Below are 25,127 nucleotides of genomic sequence, written 5' to 3'. Positions count from 1 at the left end.
GAATGTGAGAGAGTTCTTTTTGTATTTTCCTATATCATATCCTGACGGAATGGAAAACTGGGACCCAGAACCTCAGCGTCTGAGGAGAGCTATCCAGGGCTGCATACCCTCCAAGTGTCCCCATTTTCCAGGGACAGTTCTGGAATTACAGAAGCCATCCTGGTTTCTGATCTGATCCTGGAATGTCCTGGTTTTCTTTTTCCCTTTCCCCCAAATCTCAGGAATACAATTAAAAGTGGTGGAGAGATCACACACACACACACACACACACACACACACCGTCCTTATTGGAAACAGAAGCCTTTGCTGTGTGTAGGTGCAAAAACGGGAGTCCTGTTTATCCTGAAAATAAAATACCTGCACTAAATGAAGCTGGCATACAAAGCCTTTTTTATTTTTAAAGGAAAATATAACAAATCCACTTTAAATCCTTTAATTGCAATGCTTCAGCAGCCAGCATTTTTTAAAAGGAAATATGTGGAGTGTTTATATTGTAAACTGAGCGTTACACTGCAAGCCTTTACATGTCTACTCAGATGTAAATCCCATTGTATTCAATAGTGTTTACTCCCAGGTAACTGGGTAAAGACTGTGCAGTTTTACACTAAGCATTTTTACTCAGAGGTGCGTTCCACTGAGTTCAATCAGATTTACTCTCTGGTATGTTCCTTATCATTCTCAGTTTCTATTACAGTGAAACCTTGGTTTTCGAACGTAATCTGTTCCGGAAGTCCGTTCGACTTCCAAAACGTTCAGAAGCCGAGGATCAAAGGGCTGTCAGCAAGTTCAATGGGGGAAATTGAGAAACGCGCCTCGGAAGCTGTTCAACTTCCAAGGCGCGTTCAGAAACAGAAGCATTCATTTCCGGGTTTTTGGCATTCGGCTTCCGAAACGTTTGGCAGCCAAGACGTTTGAAAACCGAGGTTTGACTGTATTATTATTATTAGTAGTAGCAGCAGCAGCAGCAGTATTTCCTGCCTTTTCCCCGACTCAAGGCTGATTACAGCTAAAATTTTATTTCATCCCATTTATCTGTTGAAGGTGTTGTACCCGATGCCTTCCCTCACATATTTTTTTCTTTACAACATTCCTGCGATGTAGGTTAGGCTGAGAGGTTGTAATTGGCTCAGGGTAACAGATGTATATGTGTATGTGACATGTGTGTGTGGGAGATCAAACGCAGGAGAAGCTTCCTGATGTAGAATAGAACATTCCTATTTTCATCTGAGAAAAGTTGGAGAGTATGGGACTGTGTGTGTTCAGGAATAATTGGTAATACACAGGTGCAGTGTGCTTCAAAAATCCAGTATCAACAAAGGCCAGATAATGCAAGAAGCACTGAATACTGTAATATATATGTTGCTGTTTAGTCGTTTAGTCATGTCCGACTCTTCGTGACCCCATGGACCAGAGCACGCCAGGCACTTCTGTCTTCCACTGCCTCCCGCAGTTTAGTCAAACTCATGCTGGTAGCTTCGAGAACACTATCCAACCATCTCGTCCTCTGTCGTCCCCTTCTTCTTTCCCAACATAAGGGTCTTTTCCAGGGAGTCTTCTCTTCTCATGAAGTGGCCAAAGTATTGGAGCCTCAGCATATATAAGTTAACATATATAAGTTATGCAAATTAAACAAGCTGTGCGTAATTACTTACCCTTTTGCATAATCAGTTTTGATGGTAAAGGACAAAGAGCTATGAGGAAAACTATAACCACACCTTTAGTCTTTAGACATGCTTTCAAGCATCTGTTTTGCAACATTTGCTCTTTCTAAAAAAGAGATGCAAGATCCTTAGGAAGTCACATTTTGCAACCAATTCCACATTATTCATTTGCTGTTGTTGCTTCTGCAGAATTGTTAACATGCAGCCTTAAAATAGGGATTGCCAACATCAGCTTCTGATATATATTTTTTTATTTCATAAAGTTTATATGCCTCTGGATTGTAAAAAAAAACCCACAAGCAAACCCAACTACATCAAAGTGGTTTACGAAAGATAAAACTAAAATCAAGAAAAATTAACATTGGCAAGCAGTTAAAGGCCTCTATTTGCTAGTCCCAGTATAAATACTAGATCCTGGTTATAGCATTCTGTGTAACTGTTGTGAAATAAGACTCAAGTTCAACCTTGAAAAGGAGGAATCTTCCTAATGTGTGTGGCGTTTTGTCTGGCTCAACTACATTTGCCTGAGAATTTGAGCTAGTGATTTGGGAACATTGTGGAAACAGAGAAATGTAATTGAGGGGGGATTTGCTAAAGGTGAAGGAAAACAGAGGGTTAAAATCAGGGCTGGGGAACTAGATCCAGACAGCTGGCCAGTTTGTTAAACACCCCCCCCCCCAGCCAAGCTACCTTTTGGCAAGTTTTATAGACTGGCAGGGGCAATCACTTGACATCACAATGGTGTCAGGTAATCCATTTCCTTCTACACAGTATGGAATCAAACGGTGCACACAAAGGCACAGCCTGTAAAGCATAGGCAATAAGCTGATTAATGGATCTTGCAAAGTGCTAGGCATGGGGCTTTGCAAGACAGCAGTAAATGTTATATTATAGACTGTTATGCTTTACATTTATTGTGTGAACATGCAAGCATGCAGGCTCCTGGAAGGCAGATCACATTTGCTATCTTTCTCTGGTCCTGCTGATGCCATGCTACTAATGTCTAAGCTATGATTTTGCTTAGTAGGAGTCACTTGAACTTGAGTTTGTCCTTGGTTTACAGCTTGTGGTTTGTCTGTAGTGAGAGGAAAATGACCTCATGTTCAGATGACATGCTACTAAGCCCCAGGTAGAAAGCAGCAGTAAGACCAGGGAAGAGCTCACCTCTCTGGGAATCAGCACACTTGCATGTTTGTGTGCTAAGTCATGACTTGGCTTTGCATAATGTGTGAACTGAGTTACTGACTCCCAGCGCGATTACAGTAAACCAGCATAATTCAACCATAAATATTTCGTGTTTAAATATGAACATCCATGCATACAAGTATTGTGTATCCCTGAGTAAAGACATAGACTCATCAAGCCCATTTTTCGTCTTGTAGGCAAAATAGTCCATTTTAGGATGCAGCTTGAAGTTCAGAAATTAGAAACATACCTGAAAATGCTTATTTATCATTTCATCATTCTTTAAAACAGAATAGCATCTGCAAGACAAAGGAGAGCTTCAAAGTCTTATTTCCTTTTGTTAAAAGCAGATGAATGTGTTCTGATCTGACTTCTTCTTTTTAGTCTCCCATTGTGCATTCACATTTTTCCTTTTAGTACATTTTTTTCCTCTTTCCACTTCATATGACAGTCTTTGCTAGAAATATATTTTAATGACCTTTTTCGGCAGCAGGAGGAGACAACAAAACACTGGTGGAAATGTATTCAGCACTAAAGGTCACATTAGAAGTATATCAGGAATTGGAGGGAATTAGATATTGAGCCCAATTTTTCATCCATGCAATTATATATTTAGCATAATTTGTATAATATACCAACCTCATCTGTGTAACTTCCATCAAAAGTTGTTTTCCAGTTCCCCAGAAATCAGCAGTCATAACTATGATTTATACTTACCGTTTATATGCAGTGAAAAGTTGGTTTCTGTACAAATTGCACAATATTTGAACACCTTGGTTTGTCCAAAGACCACTGAACATAGCAGATTCAATGCCGATGGCCATTTCTGTAACCCAAACCCACCATTTTTTCCTTACCCATTCTCAGTATAGCTCAGGAATTTGCTCAGCTTCGCAGTGTTTCTGTCCCTAAGGCATGGGGGTGGTGGGGATTAGTGCCATGCATAGATTCTTGTCTTTCTTTCTCATCAGTTAGCAGAAGCAGCAAAAATTATGCAGATCAGTAAATAAATTGTAGAAGGCATTATGCAAAACAAGGGAAGTCATTCATCGGCCCCAGATTTGCATGATTCATGCTGGCTATAGGAACATGGGAAGCTTCCTTATAACAGAGTAAATCAATGGACCATCTTGCTCAGTACTGAACGCACCGACTACACAAATTTCGGGCAGGAAATATTCTAAGTTCCACCTAGAGATGCTGAAGATTGAACTAAGGACCTTCTGCATGCAAAGCACTGAGCTATGGCAGCATCCAGCTTTTGTTGCTAAATCTGACACACTAGTGCAGAGTTTTGCTTCTATGCAGAGAACACAGCAGTAACGTTAAACTAATTTTAAGCTACTTCATTCAGAAGAATCTTTATTTTGCATCAGCCACTAGCCATAGCAATAAAATGAAATGTACTGAAGATAGAGGTGAAAACTTAACTAAACAAAATGCATTTTGGAGGTGCACATCAATAATCAAATAATGGATCTTATTCTAATTGCCCCCACTAAAAACCTTGCAGTTTTTGCTGTCACCTGATCATCTGCTAAAAGAAAGGACACAGTAGCAATGGCTGAGCGACCCGGCATAGAGGGGTAATAACCTCACTCCTCAAATCTTTGTAAAGAGTGCAAACCAGAAACACAAGTGGCACTGACTCAATACTGCCACCTCCACATGAACATAACCGTTTTTCCAGTGGAATTTTTTGAAATCGGCCCTCAAGTACAGCCGAAGGCAGTACATTCAATCTTGCGAAAGTGAAAGTGTGTCTGCATTTTGGAATTGTTAAATTTTGCAGATAGGGTGCCAAAGTGTCAAAATGTCACTCTATCATTGGGCAGGATGATGAGGTCAACCAAATAGCAGAATCTTTGGAAAACTTACCAGACCGGCCTCCAGTATCTCTAACTGAGGTCAATAACCTTATTTCACAGTTTAAAAATAATAAAGCACCAGGCTTAGACTATTTGCCCCCAGAACGGTTGAAATCTAACATCGACTGGTGGGCCTCCCTGCTGGCAGTAATACTCTCATTTATTTATTCATCTGAGTTATTTCCTGATGTTTGGGCCACAGCGGTAGTCAAAAAGGGCTAGTTATATAGACCAATTAGCTTGCTACCTGTAATTAGCAAATTATATGCAAAGTATCTTTACAGTGACCTACTTGATTGGATAACTGAGGAAGCTATTCTTGCCGAAGAGCAAGCAAGATTTCGAAATGGCAGACCCACTGCTTTGTACTAGCTACTTCATCTGTTTTGGCTTCCTTCAGCTGGTTTGTTTGCAGTATAAACGAACCTCTTGGAAGGGGATGTATTGATTTTAGGCATTTTTCCCCCGTTTCGGACACCACAAAGAGTCATTTTGTATTTAACATCTTCTTAAGGAGAAAGAGAAACATTGTTTTCTGTAGGACTAATCTTATAACAGTGTACTGTTTACAGTGGTACCTCGGGTTAAGTACTTAATTCGTTCCGGAGGTCCGTTCTTAACCTGAAACTGTTCTTAACCTGAAGCACCACTTTAGCTAATGGGGCCTCCTGCTGCCGCCACGCCGCCGGAGCCCGATTTCTGTTCTTATCCTGAAGCAAAGTTCTTAACCTGAAGCACTATTTCTGGGTTAGTGTGTAACCTGAAGTGTATGTAACCTGAAGCGTATGTAACCCGAGGTACCACTGAATCTATTTGTATAGTTGTCTGTGTTCTTATCCCTACAGATATATGAGATTTACATTAAGAATTAAATATATGCTTGAACCGTGATTACAGACATCTTTGTAGAATCACGGAATTGTAGAGTTGGGAAGAAACCACAGGGGTCATCTAATCTAACCTCCTGCAATGCAGGAACTTTCTGCCCAAGGTGGGACTTGAATCCACAACGCTGAGATTAAGTGTCTCATGCTCTACCGACTGAGCTATTCCAGCTATCATCATCCCTTCCTCAACTTTACAATAAGCCTAATCATTTCTAACTTGCGATGGCTGCATCCTTCAAGTCAGTCTAATTAAACCTGTGATCAGCAGCAATTTTTCCTGAAGTGCCACTTTGAAAAGGGTGCAAAGGTGGTGGAGTTCTGCTACTTTTATTTTGGTGACTGAGATTTTGCTATCTAATGTCTTTCCATGGGTCAGATCTGGTCCAGAGTCCTCTGTTTGCGACTTCAAGATTAAACCTGATTGCAAGTGAGCAAAGGTGCCTTTGCCTGTTTGTTTGATAGTGGTTGTAGCTGCGGAAAGACACTGAATTTGATGCTGAGCTGGGCTGATTTCTGTGTATTAATTGGTACATGAATTGTAAAGTTCTTCTTCCGTGTTCACAAGTGACTCTTTGATTTTTCTATCATTTCTTTCGCCGCAGTTCATAGATTGCTGAAAGTAAGAGACAAAAAGACCGTGTTTTAAGGACCTGAACTATTTTGCCATTGACTCATCCTGTGCAGCTCAGATTATTCAGCAGCCCAGTGTTAAAATTTCCTGTGTGGAAAATGAGTGTCCTAAGATTATTTTTGAGGCTTTTAGATGTATAGATAAGAATGTTTAGGTTCATGTACGCATAACTTACTTTTATATTACTATAAGGTTAATGAAAGGAAGGGGTAGGAGGGAGCGCAGTAGTATTATCTCATTTTGAGAGACTGTGGGTTGTATCCACTGAAGTCACTCTGTTCACGCACATGGACTTCTGCAACAGAACTTCCCCTCCCTCTCACCCCTCTTCCACATGCCTCCAGATCTGTTCTGGGGTTTTCCCCTACCTTCCAGAGCAGATTTTTTGGGAGGGAAAGAAAAATAAAAAGAAAGAAAGAAAGAAAGAAAGAAAGAAAGAAAGGGTAAGTTCCATTAGACAAGTGGAAGTCCTTGCACAGAAGGAATGATTTCATTGGATACAGTAGGGGTGGACTTTGGTCTTTGGAATTTTAGCGGCGCCCTGTGAGAGGCCAAAATTCAGTTCTCCCCGCCTCTCCCTTTCCGTTCTGCTCAGTTCATTATGACATAGTTGCAGCACCCTGCAGCGCCCCCTAGGCTCAGCACCCAGTGTGGTGAAACCGGTCACGCTGCCCTAAACTGCTTACCTAAACTGTTACCGGAAAATCCGAGGGCTCCCTTGGATAAAAGTAAAGACACCAACCAGAGCAACTTGGAGCAAATCAGCAGCCTGTAGGCTTGGTCTTTATTGAATACTGTCGCGACAGGACTCCCACCGCCCACAAGGTGAAGCAAAATGAAAGCCCCGAACAAAAGAAGACCTCAACTTTTATTAGCTTCTAATCCCCTAAGTTACACCCCTAGAAATACATCATAACTACATCATGACTACATTAAAAGCAGGAGGGGTCAGGGGAGGGGTTGCACAGGTGCCCCTTCTCCCCCTCCCCATGAGTCATTTTCAGAAGACAAAAGGGTAGGCACGGTTTCCTGCCCCCTGAGGGGGAATCCGATCACTGTTCTTTTGTCCTAGTCTGTGTTGAATCCACTCGTGTATGCAGTCCGTTGTGTTCTTGATAGTCTTCTGTCTGAGCCCATCAAGATGACTATCAAGGTTGCCATGCCAACTGGGAAGGGCTGCAGAGTACGTGCCCTCTCGCTCAAGGGATTATGGCTGACCAGTATCAAGGCACCCCCCCCCCTTTTGATAGTCCTTGTCATATGAAGTAAAATAAAAGTGGTCCGGTGCAAATCCGACGTACGGCTGATTTATAGTGAATTTATGAAGAAAGCTGTCCAAAAAGTTCAAAGACACAACCCTATATAAATTACTAGTAAATCCAACTTATTTACATTTGGCAAGATCTGTGTTACTTGCTGGCCCTTGATGCAAGGTGACTGCTGTTGTTTTTCCAAGTGTTCAAGTAGCCTGATGATTACTTTTAAGTATGAAGTGCACACCTCACTAAGCCCAGATGAACCATTATGAGGATATTCAATACGGTCGTACCTTGGAAGTCGAACGGAATCTGTTCCAGAAGTCTGTTCAACTTCCAAAACGTTCGAAAACCAAAGCGCGGCTTCTGATTGGCTGCAGGAAGCTCCTACAGCCAATTGGAAGCCACGGAAGCCCGGTTGGATGTTCAGCTTCCAAAAGAACTTTCGAAAACCGGAACAGTCACTTCCGGGGTTTGATCGTTTGGGAGCCAAAACGTTCGAGAACGAGGCTCTTTGAAAACCAAGGTATGACTGTATTCAGAATATCTTGGGCTGCATGCATACCACCTTTCAGTTTTCTTTCTGTTGTATTTTGATACACACATTGGCACACCCAAATGTATTTATGTGTATAACTGATGCTTCACTATTACATTTTCACCTATGGAACTTGCACCAGATATGTGTTCATACTATGTTGATTTCACAAACAAAATGAAAGTTAAGAGGCATAAATATTCCAACAGCCAGAGAAGCTGAAGATCTGAAACTCTCTCTGACGTCTTTAGTTGTGGTTGCAAGTCCTTAGTATCTCATCTAGTCAGACTGGCCAAGCAAGGGCTGGTGGAGCTGGGAATTAAGGAAATTCGGGGCGGGTCACACTCTGAAACTCCCACAGCTATTGCAAATGAGATGAGCCATTCGCCTCTCAGTTTCTATAGGATGTTATTAAAACGTACTGCTGCTGTGTGAGGAGAGATTTTCAGCAGGGAGCTACACTAAAAGCAGAAATATTAAGACTGGACTCTGTCTATGCAGGTAAGTTTAGCTGCACTGGGTAATCTAAGAAGTAAAAATGTTGTAATTGTTCAGCTCTTTTGACATCAAAAGTTGCAATGGAAGTTGTTGCACTGATTTGATATAAGAATTTGAATGCCAAGATGAATTACTTACCCATTACCTCAGTATTTTGCACTTTAACAGTTGCCAGACAGGATGCTCAGGTGGTTTCATACATAGGTCATGAGATTGATGTCCATTTCCTATCGTCAAAGTGTGAAGTATGGTGGTTAGAAGAGTACTGCTTCTGGATATATTGTGGGTTTGATCATCATGGCAAACCATTGCTGATAAAGCCATCCCAAGTATAATCATAACCTTTTAAAGTTATGAATAATCAGCCATCTTACGGTCATGTGGAAATAAGTTCCATAGGCAAATGCTATATTTGGAAAAGAATTTTTTGTTTCGTTTGGGTGGTGTTCCAACTAAATTTTCCTCAGAGTAGATCCATTGAAATTAACAAACATGACTTAAGTTAGGTCCATTTACCCCCAATGCGTATACTCTGATTAAAACTTAGTTGAATCCTACACCTTTTATTACACGTAGATGAACCTGAGATTTTTGTTTTAACTGTGTGCATGTGGGGGGGATGACACCTTCATTTAAGCTGTTCTTTTAAGGAAGATGATGATCAGTTCCTCGCCTTGTTTAACTATTTTTCCCTATGTTCTACAGCTCTAGGCAATTCTACCTGAGGAGGCAAATATTGCAGACCATATTGTTTAGCAAAATATTATAAATGTATCATAGATGTAATGGAATATAGTATAGGCACTTCTAGCCTGTAGGACATATCTCGCACCCAAAAGTTGATAGAATTAAAACTATATAAATATATAAAATTTATTTAAACCATAAAACTTGGGAAGATTGGTACTGTGTAACAGCATGTCTTCTTTTAAAGAAAGTAGTTTCTGAAAGCATTAAAAAACCTGCAATCATCAAGCAGACTTGTGTGTGGGCTGCATACAAGGGCGAGACACTCAGACATACACCACTATCTATCTTCTGTCAGTTTCTCTTTTAAAGGAAGCTAATGCTGGCTGGCTCTACATATGCTGCAGAATGAGATGCTGGAATGCTCAGGTAATAGAGTGGACTGTATCCAGATTAGAGATGAACAATATGACTTTCAAATTCTCCTCTCTCTCACACACACAAAAATGAATCCCAACAAATAAGATAGTTTTGTGCAATCATTTCCTGCCGTGACCTCCAGCAGGAAGCTAGCAGATATTCATTTGGGGGCAGAGGTAGGGGGCAGGGAAACAATATTCCATTCTGCCTGAAAACACATTTAATATACAGTGGACGCTCAGGTTGCAAATGTGATCCATGCGGGAGGCACGTTCGCAACCCGCAGCGCCACGTCTGCGCACCCGCAGGTTGCGATTTGGTGCTTCTGCACATGCGCAAAGCATGATTGCCGAAACCTGGAAGTAACCCGTTCCGGTACTTCCGGGTTTTGGTGCGTCCATAACCCGAAAACGTGCAACCTGAAGCGTCTGTAACCCGAGGTATGACTGTAGAGCACATTAAGTCTGTGCTCTCATGTTATATTTTCTACAATATTAACCTCATCTTCAACACTAAAGCAGCTGAAATGTGCTGTTCTTCATACCCACTGAGTATAGGCCTCCAGTTAGAGGTAACATGCCATTGCAGACCTCTGCTAAGGTAAAAGTTGACCTTTCTGCCTAATGTTTAACTTTTCTAGATTTCTGGGTTACTGTGTCAGAAGAGCAATTTCACTGCATTTTGCATAATGAACTGATAGATGCATGGCAGTAAATTTAAGGCAAACTATGTTACAGAAAAATATGACACCAACATAATTCTTTGCTTTCAAATTCTTTTTAACAGGATTGCATCTTCAATGGCTGGGGAAAGATTGATCAAGTGGCTGAAATGAATATGAACACTATCCTGGAAGAGATTCTGATTAAAAGATCACAACAAAAGAAAAGGACATCGCCTTTAAATTACAAAGAAAGGCTATTTGTGCTCACAAAATCCATGTTAGCGTATTATGAAGGTCGTGCAGAGGTAGGAAACCGGGTTTAAATTGCTCGTTTTTTGCCAATTTGTGTATTGGAGGTGGTGATTGCATGTTTGCTCTGCTGATTTAATATTTATGATGCTGAACTTTGCTACTTGTCATACTGAGTTCATCCAGTTCGTACCGGATGAAAGGATCATAACCTTTATCTTAGTAGTTTACCTTCTGTGTGCAGGGGCATACCTAGGGGTTAGCCAGGTTGCCGCTTGCCAAGGATGCATGCCCAGTGCGGGCACAAAAAAAGCGCATCTCTACACTCTGGCTTGGAGTGGCTAGAACTCCTACTGCCCACACTTCCGCCCACTCCTGGGCTGCTACTCCATGGCTCTGGGTGGCCAGGCAAGGTGCACAGGCTCCTCTGGGTACCTTTGTGGAGGAATCCAGTCATTGGTGTGGGCTGTCACAGCAACCCTTCAGGGCCCCCTCTCCATTTGGTCGAAATGTGAGTGGAGCACCCAGGGAGGCTGCACAGCAGAGTAGCAGTCCATTGAGGGAAGAAAGATGGAGAGTTGCAGGAGGAGGAAAAAGGAAGGGAGGAGGCAGAGGGAAAAGCAGCAAGTGGAGGGAGGAAAGTAGGAAGGCAGGCAGATGGACTGATGGAGGAGAAAGGGAGGAGGGGAGGAGGAGCAGACCAGATCTGACCCCAATGACCACGGCACAAAAGGCAACAAAAAGCAAATGTTTAAAGTTTCTGGTCCATAGTCTCTTCTGGTTTTGGAGGTGCCGATCAGCTCCTTGCCAAGGCACAAGGAAGCTGAGGTATGCCTCTGTCTGTCTGAGATGAGTTAGATTGCACCGACAAATCTGGAAAATGCTTTGCTTGTTGCAAAATCAGCTGCCCTGAACAAAGGACTGAGCATCGAAATTGTAGCGGGCAGGGGGTAGAATAGGGAAATGGCATGCTGATTCACTGCATTGTTTTATGGGGGGAAAGAACTAGCTGGAGTTGAATATCATTTTCTTAAAATCATTTTGTATGTGACGTAGAACTTATCTCACATGACCGCATTACAGGACTGCGCCAAAGTGAAGTGGTACAGGTCAGTCGGTGACGCACTTACTGTAAATCCTGCCAGGGTTTGTTGAGAGTCAACATCCCAAATGGGGTAACACGTTTGGAATCCTAAGGTCAGGTAGAATCATAGAATCATAGAGTTGGAAGAGACCACAAGGGCCATCGAGTCCAACCCCCTGCCAAGCAGGAAACACCATCAGAGCACTCCTGACATATGGTTGTCAAGCCTTTGCTTAAAGACCTCCAAAGAAGGAGACTCCACCACACTCCTTGGCAGCAAATTCCACTGTCGAACAGCTCTTACTGTCGGGAAGTTCTTCCTAATGTTTAGGTGGAATCTTCTTTCTTGTAGTTTGGATCCATTGCTCCGTGTCCGCTTCTCTGGACAGAAAACAACCTTTCTCCCTCCTCTATGTGACATCCTTTTATATATTTGAACATGGCTATCATATCACCCCTTAACCTCCTCTTCTCCAGGCTAAACATGCCCAGCTCCCTTAGCCGTTCCTCATAAGGCATCGTTTCCAGGCCTTTGACCATTTTGGTTGCCCTCCTCTGGACACGTTCCAGTTTGTCAGTGTCCTTCTTGAACTGTGGTGCCCAGAACTGGACACAGTACTCCAGGTGAGGTCTGACCAGAGCAGAATACAGTGGCACTATTACTTCCCTTGATCTAGATGCTATACTCCTATTGATGCAGCCCAGAATTGCATTGGCTTTTTTAGCTGCCGCGTCACACTGTTGGCTCATGTCTAGTTTGTGGTCAACCAAGACTCCTAGATCCTTTACACATGTAGTGCTCTCAAGCCAGGTGTCACCCATCTTGTATTTGTGCCTCTCATTTTTTTGCCCAAGTGCAATACTTTACATTTCTCCCTGTTAAAATTCATCTTGTTTGTTTTGGCCCAGTTCTCTAATCTGTCAAGGTCGTTTTGAAGTGTGATCCTGTCCTCTGGGGTGTTAGCCACCCCTCCCAGTTTGGTGTCATCTGCAAATTTGATCAGGATGCCCTTGAGTCCATCATCCAAGTCGTTGATAAAGATGTTGAATAAGACCGGGCCCAAGACAGAACCCTGTGGCACCCCACTAGTCACTCTTCTCCAGGATGAAGAGGAACCATTGATGAGCACCCTTTGGGTTCGGTCAGTCAGCCAGTTACAAATCCACTGAGTGGTAGCATAGTCAAGACCGCATTTTACCAGCTTCTTTACAAGAATATCATGGGGCACCTTGTCAAATGCCTTGCTGAAATCAAGGTAGGCTACATCCACTGCGTTCCCTTCATCTACCAGGCTTGTAATTCTGTCAAAAAACGAGATCAGGTTAGTCTGACATGACTTATTTTTCAGAAATCCATGCTGACTATTGGTGATCACAGCATTCCTTTCTAGGTGCTCACAGACTTTGCTTAATGATCTGCTCCAGAATCTTCCCTGGTATTGATGTCAGACTGACTGGGCGGTAATTATTTGGGTCCTCTCTTTTCCCCTTTTTGAAAATAGGGACAACATTTGCCCTCCTCCAGTCTGCCGGGACTTCGCCTGTTCTCCAGGAATTCTCAAAGATGACTGCCAGTGGTTCTGAAATCACATCTGCCAGTTCTCTTAATACTCTTGGATGCAGTTCATCTGGCCCTGGAGACTTGAATACATCTAGACTAGCCAAGTATTCTTGTACTATCTCCTTAGTTATTCTGGGCTGTGTTTCCTCTGCTGAATCCTTTGCTCCAAATTCTTCAGGTCGGGCATTGTTTTCTTTATCGGAGAAGACTGAGGCAAAGAAGGCATTGAGGAGTTCAGCCCTTTCTGTGTCCCCTGTTTGCATTTCACCTTCTTCTCCTCTGAGTGACCCCACTGTTTCTTTGTTCTTCCTTTTGCTACGAACATACCCATAAAAGCCTTTTTTGTTGCTTTTAACCTCTCTAGCAAGCCTGAGTTCATTCTGTGCTTTAGCTTTTCTGACTTTGTGTCTACACGTGCTGGCTATTTGTTTGAATTCCTCTTTGGTGGTTTCCCCCCTTTTCCATTTTTTGTACACATCCTTTTTTAATCTTAACTCAGTTAAAAGTTCTTTAGATAGCCACCCTGGCTTCTTTAGGCACCTTCCATGTTTCCGTCTCATTGGTATTGCCTGAAGTTGTGCTTTTACTATCTCCCTCTTAACAAACTCCCAGCCATCATGAACTCCCTTTCCTTTTAGTATTACTGTCCATGGGATCTCACCCAGCACTTCCCTAAGTTTTATGAAGTCGGCTTTCTTAAAGTCGAGAAATTGAGTCCTAGTATGCTTGGCTGCTCCTTTCCGCTGTATAGTAAACTTCAGAAGAGCATGATCACTCGCGCCTAATGATCCTTCCACTTCTACCCCACTAACCAGGTCATCAACATTGGTTAGGACCAGATCTAAAATGGCTGTTCCTCTTGTTGCTTCTCCCACTTTCTGGACAATGAAGTTGTCTGCAAGGCCAGTGAGGAATCTGTTTGACCTTATGCTCTTGGCTGAGTTTGACATCCAACAAATATCCGGGTAATTGAAGTCCCCCATTACTACTATCTCCCTTCCTTTTGCATGCTTGGCCATCTGTTCCAGGAAGGCATCATCTATGTCCTCCGTTTGGCTTGGGGATCTATAGTAAACTCCCACAATGAGGTCACTGTTATTCTTCTCTCCCTTAATTTTGACTCAAATGCTCTCACTTTGGCTTTGAGGTTCTAAATCTTGGATCTCTTCACAGGTATACACATCCCTGACATATAACGCCACTCCTCCTCCTTTCTTGTCTGGTCTGTTTCTCTGAAATAGATTGTATCCCTCCATTATTACATTCCAATCGTGGGACTTATCCCACCAGCTTTCAGTGATTCCTATTATGTCATATTTAGTTTGCTGTAGAAGCAAGCTAGACGAGGTAGAAGCAAGCTAGACGAGGGTAAAGGAAAGCAGTGTAGTCTAAGGCCTAAGAGGCAGAGTATGAAGAAAGAGCAGTAAGCAGCCAAGGTAGTTTAAATAATAAAAACAAAGAAGTAAATGTTACAAATTATAGGATAGTTCCCTCAGGAGGACTGGTGGTCCTTTTAGGAACTGATGGCATGGTGTCCCTGGTATGGGCTTATTCACTTCTGCCTTCCATCAGGGCTCAGAAGGTTAGGTAAAGTTAAAAGGACCCCTGACCGTTAGGTCTAGTCATGGCCGACTCTGGGGTTGCGGCGCTCATCTCGCTTTATTGGCCGAGGGAGCCGGCGTACAGCTTCCGGGTCATGTGGCCAGCATGACTAAGTCGCTTCTGGTGAACCAGAGCAGCGCACGGAAACGCCGTTTACCTTCCCGCTGGAGCAGTACCTATTTATCTGCTTGCACTTTGATGTGCTTTTGAACTGCTAGGTTGGCAGGAGCAGGGACCAAGCAACGGGAGCTCACCTCGTCGTGGGGATTCAAACTGCCGACCTTTTGGTCGGCAAGTCCTGGGCTTTGTGGTTTAACCCACAGTGCCACCCGCGTCCCACACAGAAGGTTAAGGGGAGGCTTTTTATAGCCAACTTTAACAGCACTCGCAGATTGTGGGACTTTAAACGCATCACTGGGCAGTACAGTACAGCCCGCAACTCCTTCAGCAGACGTGGTAAGGCACTGGAGAAAAAGCATGTCCTGACTCAAAACCCACAGAGCCTTACAAACCCTTATTAACGTTTAAATTATCGGTTGCGTGGTCTGCGTTGCTATGGAAAGAATAGTGGCAAATGGGCCGTTCCCCCTTCTTCCCCTCCCTGCTTGAACCCTTGTCCCAGGAGGCTTTTTATGCTCTTTACAGGCATGCGAATCCTGCCCATGGAGCTGCTGGGTACCTTTCTCCTTTCTCCCCCTCTTGTGCTATGCTCCAAAAACAGTGGTTGTGATGGGTGTAAAGGGATTCATAACACTTCCAGTAGGGATGCCTGGGGCCTGGCAGTAGCCAGCCCCATAGAGAGCACATGAGAGCAGTCAAGAAGTGAGATCACTTGTGCTTAGCTGTGCTTTTTGAAAGCTGATTATTATTCCACAGCATTCAAGAGTCCTTTGGATCCCATAAATTTCTGGGGCAGATCACCTTAACGGGTTCCCCACCCTAGCAAGGGCAGGGGGACTGGAATCACAAGCCTGAACTTCACCAGATAGTGGTCTGACCATAACAGCGGGGTAATTTGAACCCTTCCACCTAATATCCAGGACTGCTGCCCTTCACATGAGGCATGGAATAAATTGAGGGGATGCTTTTTTCCCATTGGCCCAATGACCACTTGAGACAGCCCCATGGCTGTCATGGAGGCCATGAAGCCCTAAGCCAGCCCAGTCAAGACATCCTCAGTGTGAATACCGAAGTACCCCAGAACCTATTGGTGGCTATACTAGTGGGGCTGATGAACTGGGAGTGTTTTGATGTCACCATGTGAGTGCAGGGGGTATACTGTGGGCATCCCTGACACTGTGAGCTCATTGACCCCTCTCCAGTTGTGTATGGTATGTGGACATTGACACTGGTAATCCCTGATTGGTTGGCACTGGCAGTATTTTCAAGTACAAACTAAGGAAGAAACTGGGGAACTACTGAGACTATAAAGTACGACAGAAAAAGCAGAGATAACTGGAATACCTACAGAGTATATTCTTCATTTGTGCAGTTACATTATTGTATGCAGAATGTGTTTCAAAATGGAAAATGATTACTTAGTACTGAAACTTCACAAGGGCATTGATGTAAGAGCTTGTGCTGAGCAGTGCCTGGTTGGATGGATTCAACCCAAGACCAAGAAACTAAAGCTAAAAATTCACAAGTGATTTAATTTTTCATGGGGTGGGGAAGAGCATCTTAAGTTAAATGTGTATGGTATCTTCCAGATGTCAGTAGTTCTGTATTGGGAGGCTGAGGAGCAAGGAAACATGTTTTCTGGAGAATTAAGACAACAAATCCATTTTAAAATTGTGAAGAAAAAGAATTGTTATGTCAACTAAGCAGAGCTGTGCTGGTGCAGATTGACTCTGTGTGTTGTTATAATGTGAGAGCCATTTAAACAGAGGCTTGAAAGTGATTTTGCAGATTTTGAAAAGGTAATGCTGATTTGAGGTATTGAGGGTTCACTCCTATGCCGGCTTTCCTGTATGTAAGGATGAAACATGCATAGGATTCTGTTGGCTAAAGCATTTCATAGGTCCTGCTTTTCAGAGGATTTAGTGTAGCTAAATCCTCTGAAAAGGATTTAGGGATGCGGGTGGCGCTGTGGGTTAAACCACAGAGCCTAGGACTTGCTGATCAGAAGGTTGGCGGTTCAAATCCCCGCAACTGGGTGAGCTCCTGTTGCTCGGTCCCTGCTCCTGCCAACCTAACAATTCGAAAGCACGTCAAAGTGCAAGTAGATAAATAGGTACCAGCGGGAAGGTAAACGGCGTTTCGGTGTGCTGCTCTGGTTCATCAGAAGTGGCTTAGTCATGCTGGCCACATGACCCGGAAGCTGTACGCTGGCTCCCTCGGCCAATAAAGCGAGATGAGTGCCGCAACCCCAGAGTTGGCCACGACTGGACCTAATGGTCAGGGGTCCCTTTACCTTTAGTGTAGCTCATTGAAATGCTGGTGTTTGACAGATGCTGTCTCAGTGCAGTAGTCTGAAAGCCGTATGCGTTTTAATCAAAATATTTGGATCCTTCTTTTCTATCTAAGGTGGCAGTCATTGTAGTTTTCTTTAAAAGCAATTCCAGCATGAAATCAAACACTTTCCCCCTTCTCCAGTAGAAATAACTCCCTGGCAATCAGCACAGCAGATGTAGAGCCTCTGATTTGAAACAGGCCCTCATGCAGTTCTGCGTTTGCAGGCAACAGTAAGCCAGACTTTCTGGCCTATCATGGTGTACCAAGAACAAGCAGCATGCTAGGACATGCTGCCCAAACACTCCCTTTTCGCACTCCGCTGGTGAAAGTGGGACAAACAAACCTTGATCTGAACCAGTGATTGTGGTTCGTGACTTCCTAACAAGCCATGGTCACTGGCCAACATGAAGCCAGCCGTGGTTTGTTGCTGGCTTTCTGATTTTGGCTTGTTAGGGAGCAATGAACCACAATCTCTGTTTTAGATGTCATGGTAAGCCAAGGCTTCCTGGTTTGTTTAGCCTGTTTCCACCAGGGGAGAATTGAAGCTGGAATAGAGCAGCCTGTGGCAGCATGTTGCTCATTCCTATTAAGCCACAATCAGCCAGAAAATCTGGCTTATCTTAATGTCTGAATGCAGAGTGTGTATACGTAGTCACTTAAAAAATGTCAGCATGTTCAGTGCAGGTTGAGCCAGCTGTCCGATATTTTACTGCCACAAACCTGCTTTTGTTTTGCAAATAGTAATCTGTGCACTTATCTTTCTCATGGTCCTCCTTTGGTCTAGAAAGGGAACTGCTTGGTCTAGGAAAGGAACAGTGAAGATTCTATGATAATTACCTTGGTAAACAACAACAACAACAAAAGCAGATGGGGAGAAGGCTTTGAAAGGTCTCCATTGCACTGGGTGTGTGGGTTGGTTCTAGTTACCCAGTAACGAGGAAAGGCACTTTGCACAATGCTCAGACACCCTTTGTTTTCTCAGATTCTTCATTCATTGAAAACAAATGCTGATGCAAAACTATGCCTTATAGTTTTTGAGTTATGGAGGGGGTGAAAATTAGGGAAATGTTATATATGCATGCATGTTGCATCAAAGAATGATTAAATTGGGTCTACTAGACCCCAAAATTTTAAGTAATGTGGACTAAAGTCACTTCTGGAGGCCGTCTGGAGTTTCAGGGCTCCTAATCTTAAACTTCATTACTTTCATAGTAGATCCGCCCCTGCCAGCAGTTAGCAAAAATACTGCAAATGTCAAAGGTAGGATTCAGTGGCTTAGCCAAGCTGCTGTTTTTATAGTACTGGTGACACAAATCTGTTGTAAACACAGCAACATAATTAAGGCAGATATATAATGGGTTTGTATCTCTAGTGCTGGCAAAAGTGGCTGCTCTGTTCTCACTGTCATCTTCTTGTGTTTTCAAAACAGTGCAAAGCCTTGAAATAACAGTACTGTGCATTGTATCTGTCCACTTTCCTCCAAGTTCAGTAATGCTTCAGTTAAGCTGAGAGGCTAATAATATCGTTAGACATTCCTGTTCACAGACAGTGAGGTCTGGGGCAGGCATAGGCAAACTTGGCCCTCCAGGTGTTTTGGGACTACAACTCCCATCATCCCTAGCTAACAGGACCAGTGGTCAGGGATGATGGGAGTTGTAGCCCCAAAACATCTGGAGGGCCGAGTTTGCCTATGCCTGGTCCAGGGCTTTAGTTTTCATTCAGGTGATAGATCACTTGTACTTAATTGTGTCTTTATAATAACAGTAGATATATAGTACACCCACCCCAAAGTGAGACCTGGGTTCCGCCTTCTTCATTCACTAAGTCCCAGGAATGTTGTACCTAAATCCTGGGTGCCAATCTCCTGGACTATAGCAGGGTGCCAAATAACCGGGCCAAAACAACCTTGCAAGGTAGAGCTGTTGCGCTGCCCCCTGCCCGCTTGCTTCCCAACCTGAGCCAGGGGAAACTCGTGTTTCTAGAAATCCATGGGATTCATGAAAACAACAGCCAAACAGACAAGCCTTCTGAGCTCCGAGCCCACAAATTACTTGGTAGCACTGTACCAGTCAAGTACCAGATTTAGAGCTAGATTTATTTAAGAAGCCACACCAAGATAAACGAAGCAATTTCTTAAGGAGATTATAAGCATAGGAACATAGCACCCATAAGAAGGCGATTAAGAAAAAGGCTAGTAGTGTAAAAATACAGTTGAGAATTTAAGTACAGCGGTACCTTGGTTTCGCGAATGGCTTAGTTGTCAAACAAATAGGCTCCCGAATGCCACAAACCTGGAAATGTTGCGGTTTGCAAATGTTTTTTGGAAGCCGCACATCCGACACGGCTTCTGCTTGAGTGCAGGAAGCTCTTGCAGCCAATCGGAAGCCGCGCCTTGGTTTTTGAACGGTTTTGGGAGTCGAACAGACTCCTGGAATGGATTAAGTTCAAGAAACGAGGTACCACTGTACTGTACAGAATGGAAAACAACAAAGCTAGCTTGCCTCACCCTAGCACTAACTGTTAGAGTCACTTAACCAGGAAGCAGCAGAATTTTAAGGTCATATATATATAATAAAGGTTCATAAATATACCAATGTCTGGAGCAGCACAGGAAGACCTTCCTGAAACCATTTTGACTCCCTGAAACCATTTTAACTCCCAAACTGACCAAATGTTTTCTCTGCAAGGAGGGAGGGGGTGGGGGAACTTTCCCATTATCTCAGGAAGTGGGTGATCACCATTTCAGAGGAATGGGCAGACTACCAGGAGAGGCAATCAGATAAGGCATTATCAGAAAACCCGCTAGACAGGAAAAACAACAACACTCAAATTTCTGTTGTAGACCACCTTTTCTGTGATGTAGGTATGATGTTTGTGGGGGGTGGTCTTGGGTTACACCCCTTCTGTGAAGTATGTGTGAGGTATGGAGGGGTGGTCTTGAGCTCCAGAGCAGGGAATTTAAAATGTCTATATAAGGGCAGGTACACCGTTGTTCTAGGTCCTCCTCCTTTCCTGCATGTGAGGGGAGCACCCTGTTGCAACAGATCAATAAAGATCAGGCTTACTAGCTGCTTTGCTTCTCAATGTTCTCTGGTTGGCCTCTGTTATTTTCTCCTACCAATAGGGAACCCACGTAAGGACTCTATATGGGCTTTTGGATACCCCATAAGGGAAGAAGGGCAGATTTTGTTTACAACAGATGGCGACGCATGAAGGGACATTTGGTTGCCCGGATTCTGGGAACGAGGAAGGATTGGTGATCCTGCGCACGCCAGGCAGTTTGCCAGGAAGAGCCACCAGTCCTCCAGCGATCCCAGGGCCTGGAAATAACTGGAGGTCCAGCGGGGTTAACAAGAGGAAGCAAAGCTCAATCAGGCCGGCCTTAAACAACCAGTCAAGAGATCCCAGGATCGCCAGGAACAGCGCATGCGGAAGTGATTATAAGTAGGAAACACGGGTTGTGGGTTGGGTTCTCTAAACCACAGCAACCAAAATTCTTATAACAACAACATATCCGCAATATCCATACCAAATGGGGCACCTGATAGAAGATCAGAACCATTTTTATAAGAAATGGTCTGGATACAAGAGGCAGTTGTTGCTTAGCCCATCAGTGCCTAAGAATAATTTATAGTGCTAGAGGGTGTATGTCCTGGTTCACCACCGAGACACCTGAGTTAATTTCTGCCACAGGGTGGCAAGAAGGAACTAATTAATAGGACTTTCCTCCCCAGTGAGTGCTCTGAAACCTGAGCTAGAAGCCATTTTAAAATAGGCATTCTGAATTGGTTTTCCTTTGGCTTGCCTTCACACTTGCCTTCTGGCCACTGTGGTGAAGCCTGAGTTCATGCTCTTTTCCTGCCCAATCCTCCGTTTTAATGCACCAGAGAAAGAAACTAGAAGTTTCTGGTTTTAAACCCACCACAGTTCCTAGCGAAACTAAGCTTTAGCCTTCGTTGTTCCAACCAGTATTGAAATAAACTGCTATTTAAATAAGCCACAGTTTATCCAAGAACCAGTGGCACAGAATCTGTAGTTAGTTCAAAATCAGAAACATATTCTTTCAATCCCTTCCTCTTGTGTGCTAATAAGGATTGGCGAGTGTAGATCGTGTAAACAGAGACTCGCAACTCTTTCAGATAGCAGGGAGCCTTGTCTGAACTGAGCCTTCTATATCTATTCAAATTAAAATAAAATGATTTTCTCCACCTTCAACCCCTGCATACACACGTTGAAGGTGCATTGCCAGTCATTTAAAACCTTCATTTGGTAACCCCCACAAAGGAAGCATCAACCAACCCACTGTGATTATTAACAAGCTGTCAGTTTAACAATGGTTGGTCACCCAGCATCTGTAATAAAACTAAGAAAAGTTTCTGCCAGTCTGTTTGCTGATTCTGAAGTGGTCCATTGATCTTGTGTGGGTCAGAATTCACCTGAATTGAATCAGGTGAATCTGCTTTGGAAACTGAATAGGGTGGATTCCTCCTCCATCTCAAATAATTTCATGTAACTTACTGTATATCGGATGCCATATTGGAAATACTACATGGTGAGGAATTAATCTTCTTTGCTTTCTTGAGAACATTGTGTGTGGCTTGACATGAGTGGCAGCACATATGCTGTACATATTTTACTCTGTTTCTGTTTGTTAATATAATCATCCCAGTAAAATATCTTGGGACTCCTTTGGAGTTCATCAGCAGGATAAAATCGCTGATTCTTCGTGAGATCAGCTTGCCTGAAATATTTTTTCGTCCACCACTCTTCAATATGTAGCTGTCCAGGTATGCGTTAGGCTTCTCCTAGGGTGTGCTTCTTGAATGTGCCTTGGATCGCATCCCAGAGTCATCAGCAGACTATACAGGCTTCTCAGCAGACAAATCAACATAAAGTTTACCCAGGATACTGCTGTCCCATATAAAAGCATCCATTAACAATAGCAAGCTTTCTCTTCCCCACTCCACCGCCACATGTGTGTTTTAAAGCAGAGATGGGGAAATCTATAGCCCTCCAGAATTTGCTGGGCTACAGTTCCCATCTTCCCTGACAGCTATCCATGCTGGTTGGCTAATGGCTAATTGGCTAATGGCTGTTGGAGCCCAGCGATATCTCAAAAGGGTCACAGGTCCCCTCCCCTAGTGTTGAAAGATATGGCATAGCCATATATGTACTCATGTAAGGGAAGAAAGCACATTATTTTCATTGGAGTGAGATTGACTGGACCCCAAACTACTTGTCAGGGGGGGAAACCTGTAGTAAAACAATATAAAATAATCCTAACATGCAGAGTTGTTCCTTGACATTTTCCATAAAGTTTGCTGATGCTGATATGTGCGCAACTTGAGGTGCTTTATTCATTTATTTTTTAAGAACTGTAGGCTGTGTTTCTCATGCATATTTTTAGCTTTATCTAGATTCATGCATCCTGACATACTTCCTGATTCTGAGCAGTGAAGCGAGAACACTGAGTTCACACTTTTTGCTTCTCGGCCTGCGTTGCTCCTAAATGGTTTCATTTGGATTTTCTTGATTGAGCATGCAACATACACAGTTTACCAATATTTTCAAAGAGACTTCAATGACAATGCTGTAGTGTAGCAGAGTGGGAAGAGAACAGCCTTTCTAAGCAGGGAGAACGTTTTGTCGCTTCAAACGAATGTTTGCTGGGTGTACATTCCCACACAGGAATTGTACTGCAAAGTAATGCAATGCGTCATTGACCGAGGCTGAGGGCTGGGTGTGGCTGGCTGTTATAGCCAGGGAGTCGACCAGAGGGAAGAAGTTTTCCCTCTGGTCCATTGTCTAAATCGTGCCCCAAAGCTTGCCTGCAATTGGCCGCAACCACGGAGGAACCCCACCGGCCAGCACAGCTGGCAGAGGAGGAGGTTCTGCCCTTCTCTGGCCATGCTGAAGCCAGAATTTCCCCCCAACCACAGCTGCGCCAGGCTTCAACCATCACTCCCCACCAGCCGGCAGATAAACAGCTATTCCCACATACAGTAGGAGTCGTACAACAGACTTTAAATGGTTCGTAAGATTTCAGAGCATTGCTTGCAGGAGGACTTTATTTATAGCCGTTTATCTCTTTAAAATTCTTGCTAGATGTGCACTGGATTTTTAAAAGGGTGAAATGAAATATCCAGGAGCAACGCGTTAAAGCCACATATATATAGTAAATGGAAAAGAGGTGCATATTTATTGCCACCAACTATTGTGTGGAAAGATTTTGTGTACTGCTCCATTCTTTGTTGTGAATTGGGTGTTAACATGTGCACCAACAGCTTTTATTTTCCCTTTCCTCTGGTTTTGGTCCTTTATGACCATATAAATTTACACATGTTTGGAGGGATGCTTTCCATCTTCATAACTGGACCACTTCCAGAAGACCTGCAAAAGGAACAGTCATCCTGTACTTGTACAAAATTTGTTCCATAGTTATACTATGTCCGCTATTTACTGAAGATTCGGTCTGGTTTTTTATTAATGGTTTCTTAATTGAATTTTTCAGAAAGAAACAAAAACAGTCAAACCGTTCAAACTAAATAATTTGTGAGGAAGTTCTATGACACTGAACCAAACTATTGTTATTCCACACTTTGGGCTATATTTCCCCCTCACTTTCCTTACTGCAAACAATTACATTTTTGGGGGAAAATATTTGTTGGGCAAATTTGCCATGCCCACTTAAATTATGCAACCTTAATTTTCTGGCATGTGATTGAATCCCGCTTGCATGATAGCAACAATCTTAACTTAAACTTAGTTAATATGATTAGACAGCAAATAATATTGTTGCTTAAAATATTGACTTATGAAAGTTTAAGACACATGGCTAGTTGTGGATCAGACATTGGTATGAAGAAATCTTCTTGACATACTTGTGTCAGTCTCTGAAGAATGAATCATTATAAATTCATTTATGGGAGTCACTTGCAAGAACACTCCTAGTAATGAAAATTGCACAAAGAAATGACTTCAATAATCTGAGTAAGAAATTTAACCCTATGAGGGTTTTTTACTGTGTCTTCTGCAGTCGTTGACTGCTATCAGTAATTATGATGCATTTGTGCTCCACCTTCAGGAATGTCAAAGCCATTGAGCAATGTGTTGTTAAGTTTCACTTGAACAAGAATTGTGCTGTGCCCTCTTCTGGCATAGTCCATAAAATTGAATTTTGCAATATCTCTGAAATTTGTACTGTAATCTCATGCATTTAAAAAATGTGACCTCATTACACATTTGTTTGACATGTTGCAGAAAAAGTACCGAAAAGGATCAGTTGACATTTCCAAAATCAAGTGTGTGGAAATCGTGAAGAATGATGCTTTAGTTATTCCCTGTCAAAATAAATACCCATTTCAGGTAAGTTTCTAGGGTTGAAAACGCAGTCAACTCCATAAATAACTACAAAACAAACTTATTCAGTCTAGTCCAGATGTTTGGACTACAGCTCCAAGAGAGCAAGAGGGTGCGCACCGATCCCTCTTGCTCTCCTGGCTTCAGCGATAGCTGCGCAGCCTGCGTTCGCTCCATAAGACGCACACACATTTCCCCTTACTTTTTAGGAGGGGAAAAGTGTGTCTTATGGAGCGAAAAATACGGTATATCAGTGTCACAATAGCATCATACATATCTATGGTGCAACCACAAATTTGAATACTGTGTACACCTTGCCTCAGTAAGGATATGCAGAGCTGGAAAAGGTTCAGAAAAGGAAAACCAAATGATCAAGGAGGTGGGACTACTCCCCTATAAGGAAAAACACAACATTTCCTGTTTGTGAGTTCAAGGGGGAAAGTGAGCAAGGAGAAGGTTGAGAGATGTTTGGGTCACTCATTGAAGCAGTGTATTGGAAGATTCAGGACAGACACAAAGAAGT

At 43.1% G+C, this 25,127-nt stretch overlaps 1 protein-coding gene across 2 annotated transcripts in view; it reads left to right on the top strand.

The window, feature by feature from the left end:
- Positions 1-25,127, top strand: part of TEC (tec protein tyrosine kinase) — a 61,633-nt gene that overhangs the window by 13,308 nt on the left and 23,198 nt on the right. For both annotated transcript variants that reach the window (XM_053404144.1, XM_053404143.1), the window contains exons 2-3: positions 10,418-10,600; positions 24,506-24,610. In XM_053404144.1, the coding sequence (XP_053260119.1) occupies positions 10,463-10,600; positions 24,506-24,610 (243 nt within the window). In that variant the 5' untranslated portion in view covers positions 10,418-10,462. The remainder of the gene's footprint in view (positions 1-10,417; positions 10,601-24,505; positions 24,611-25,127) is intronic.

Source organism: Podarcis raffonei, chromosome 9 (genome assembly GCF_027172205.1).
Source record: "Podarcis raffonei isolate rPodRaf1 chromosome 9, rPodRaf1.pri, whole genome shotgun sequence".
Taxonomy (NCBI): Eukaryota; Metazoa; Chordata; class Lepidosauria; order Squamata; family Lacertidae; genus Podarcis; species Podarcis raffonei.
This window is presented reverse-complemented; position numbering and strand designations above follow the sequence as displayed.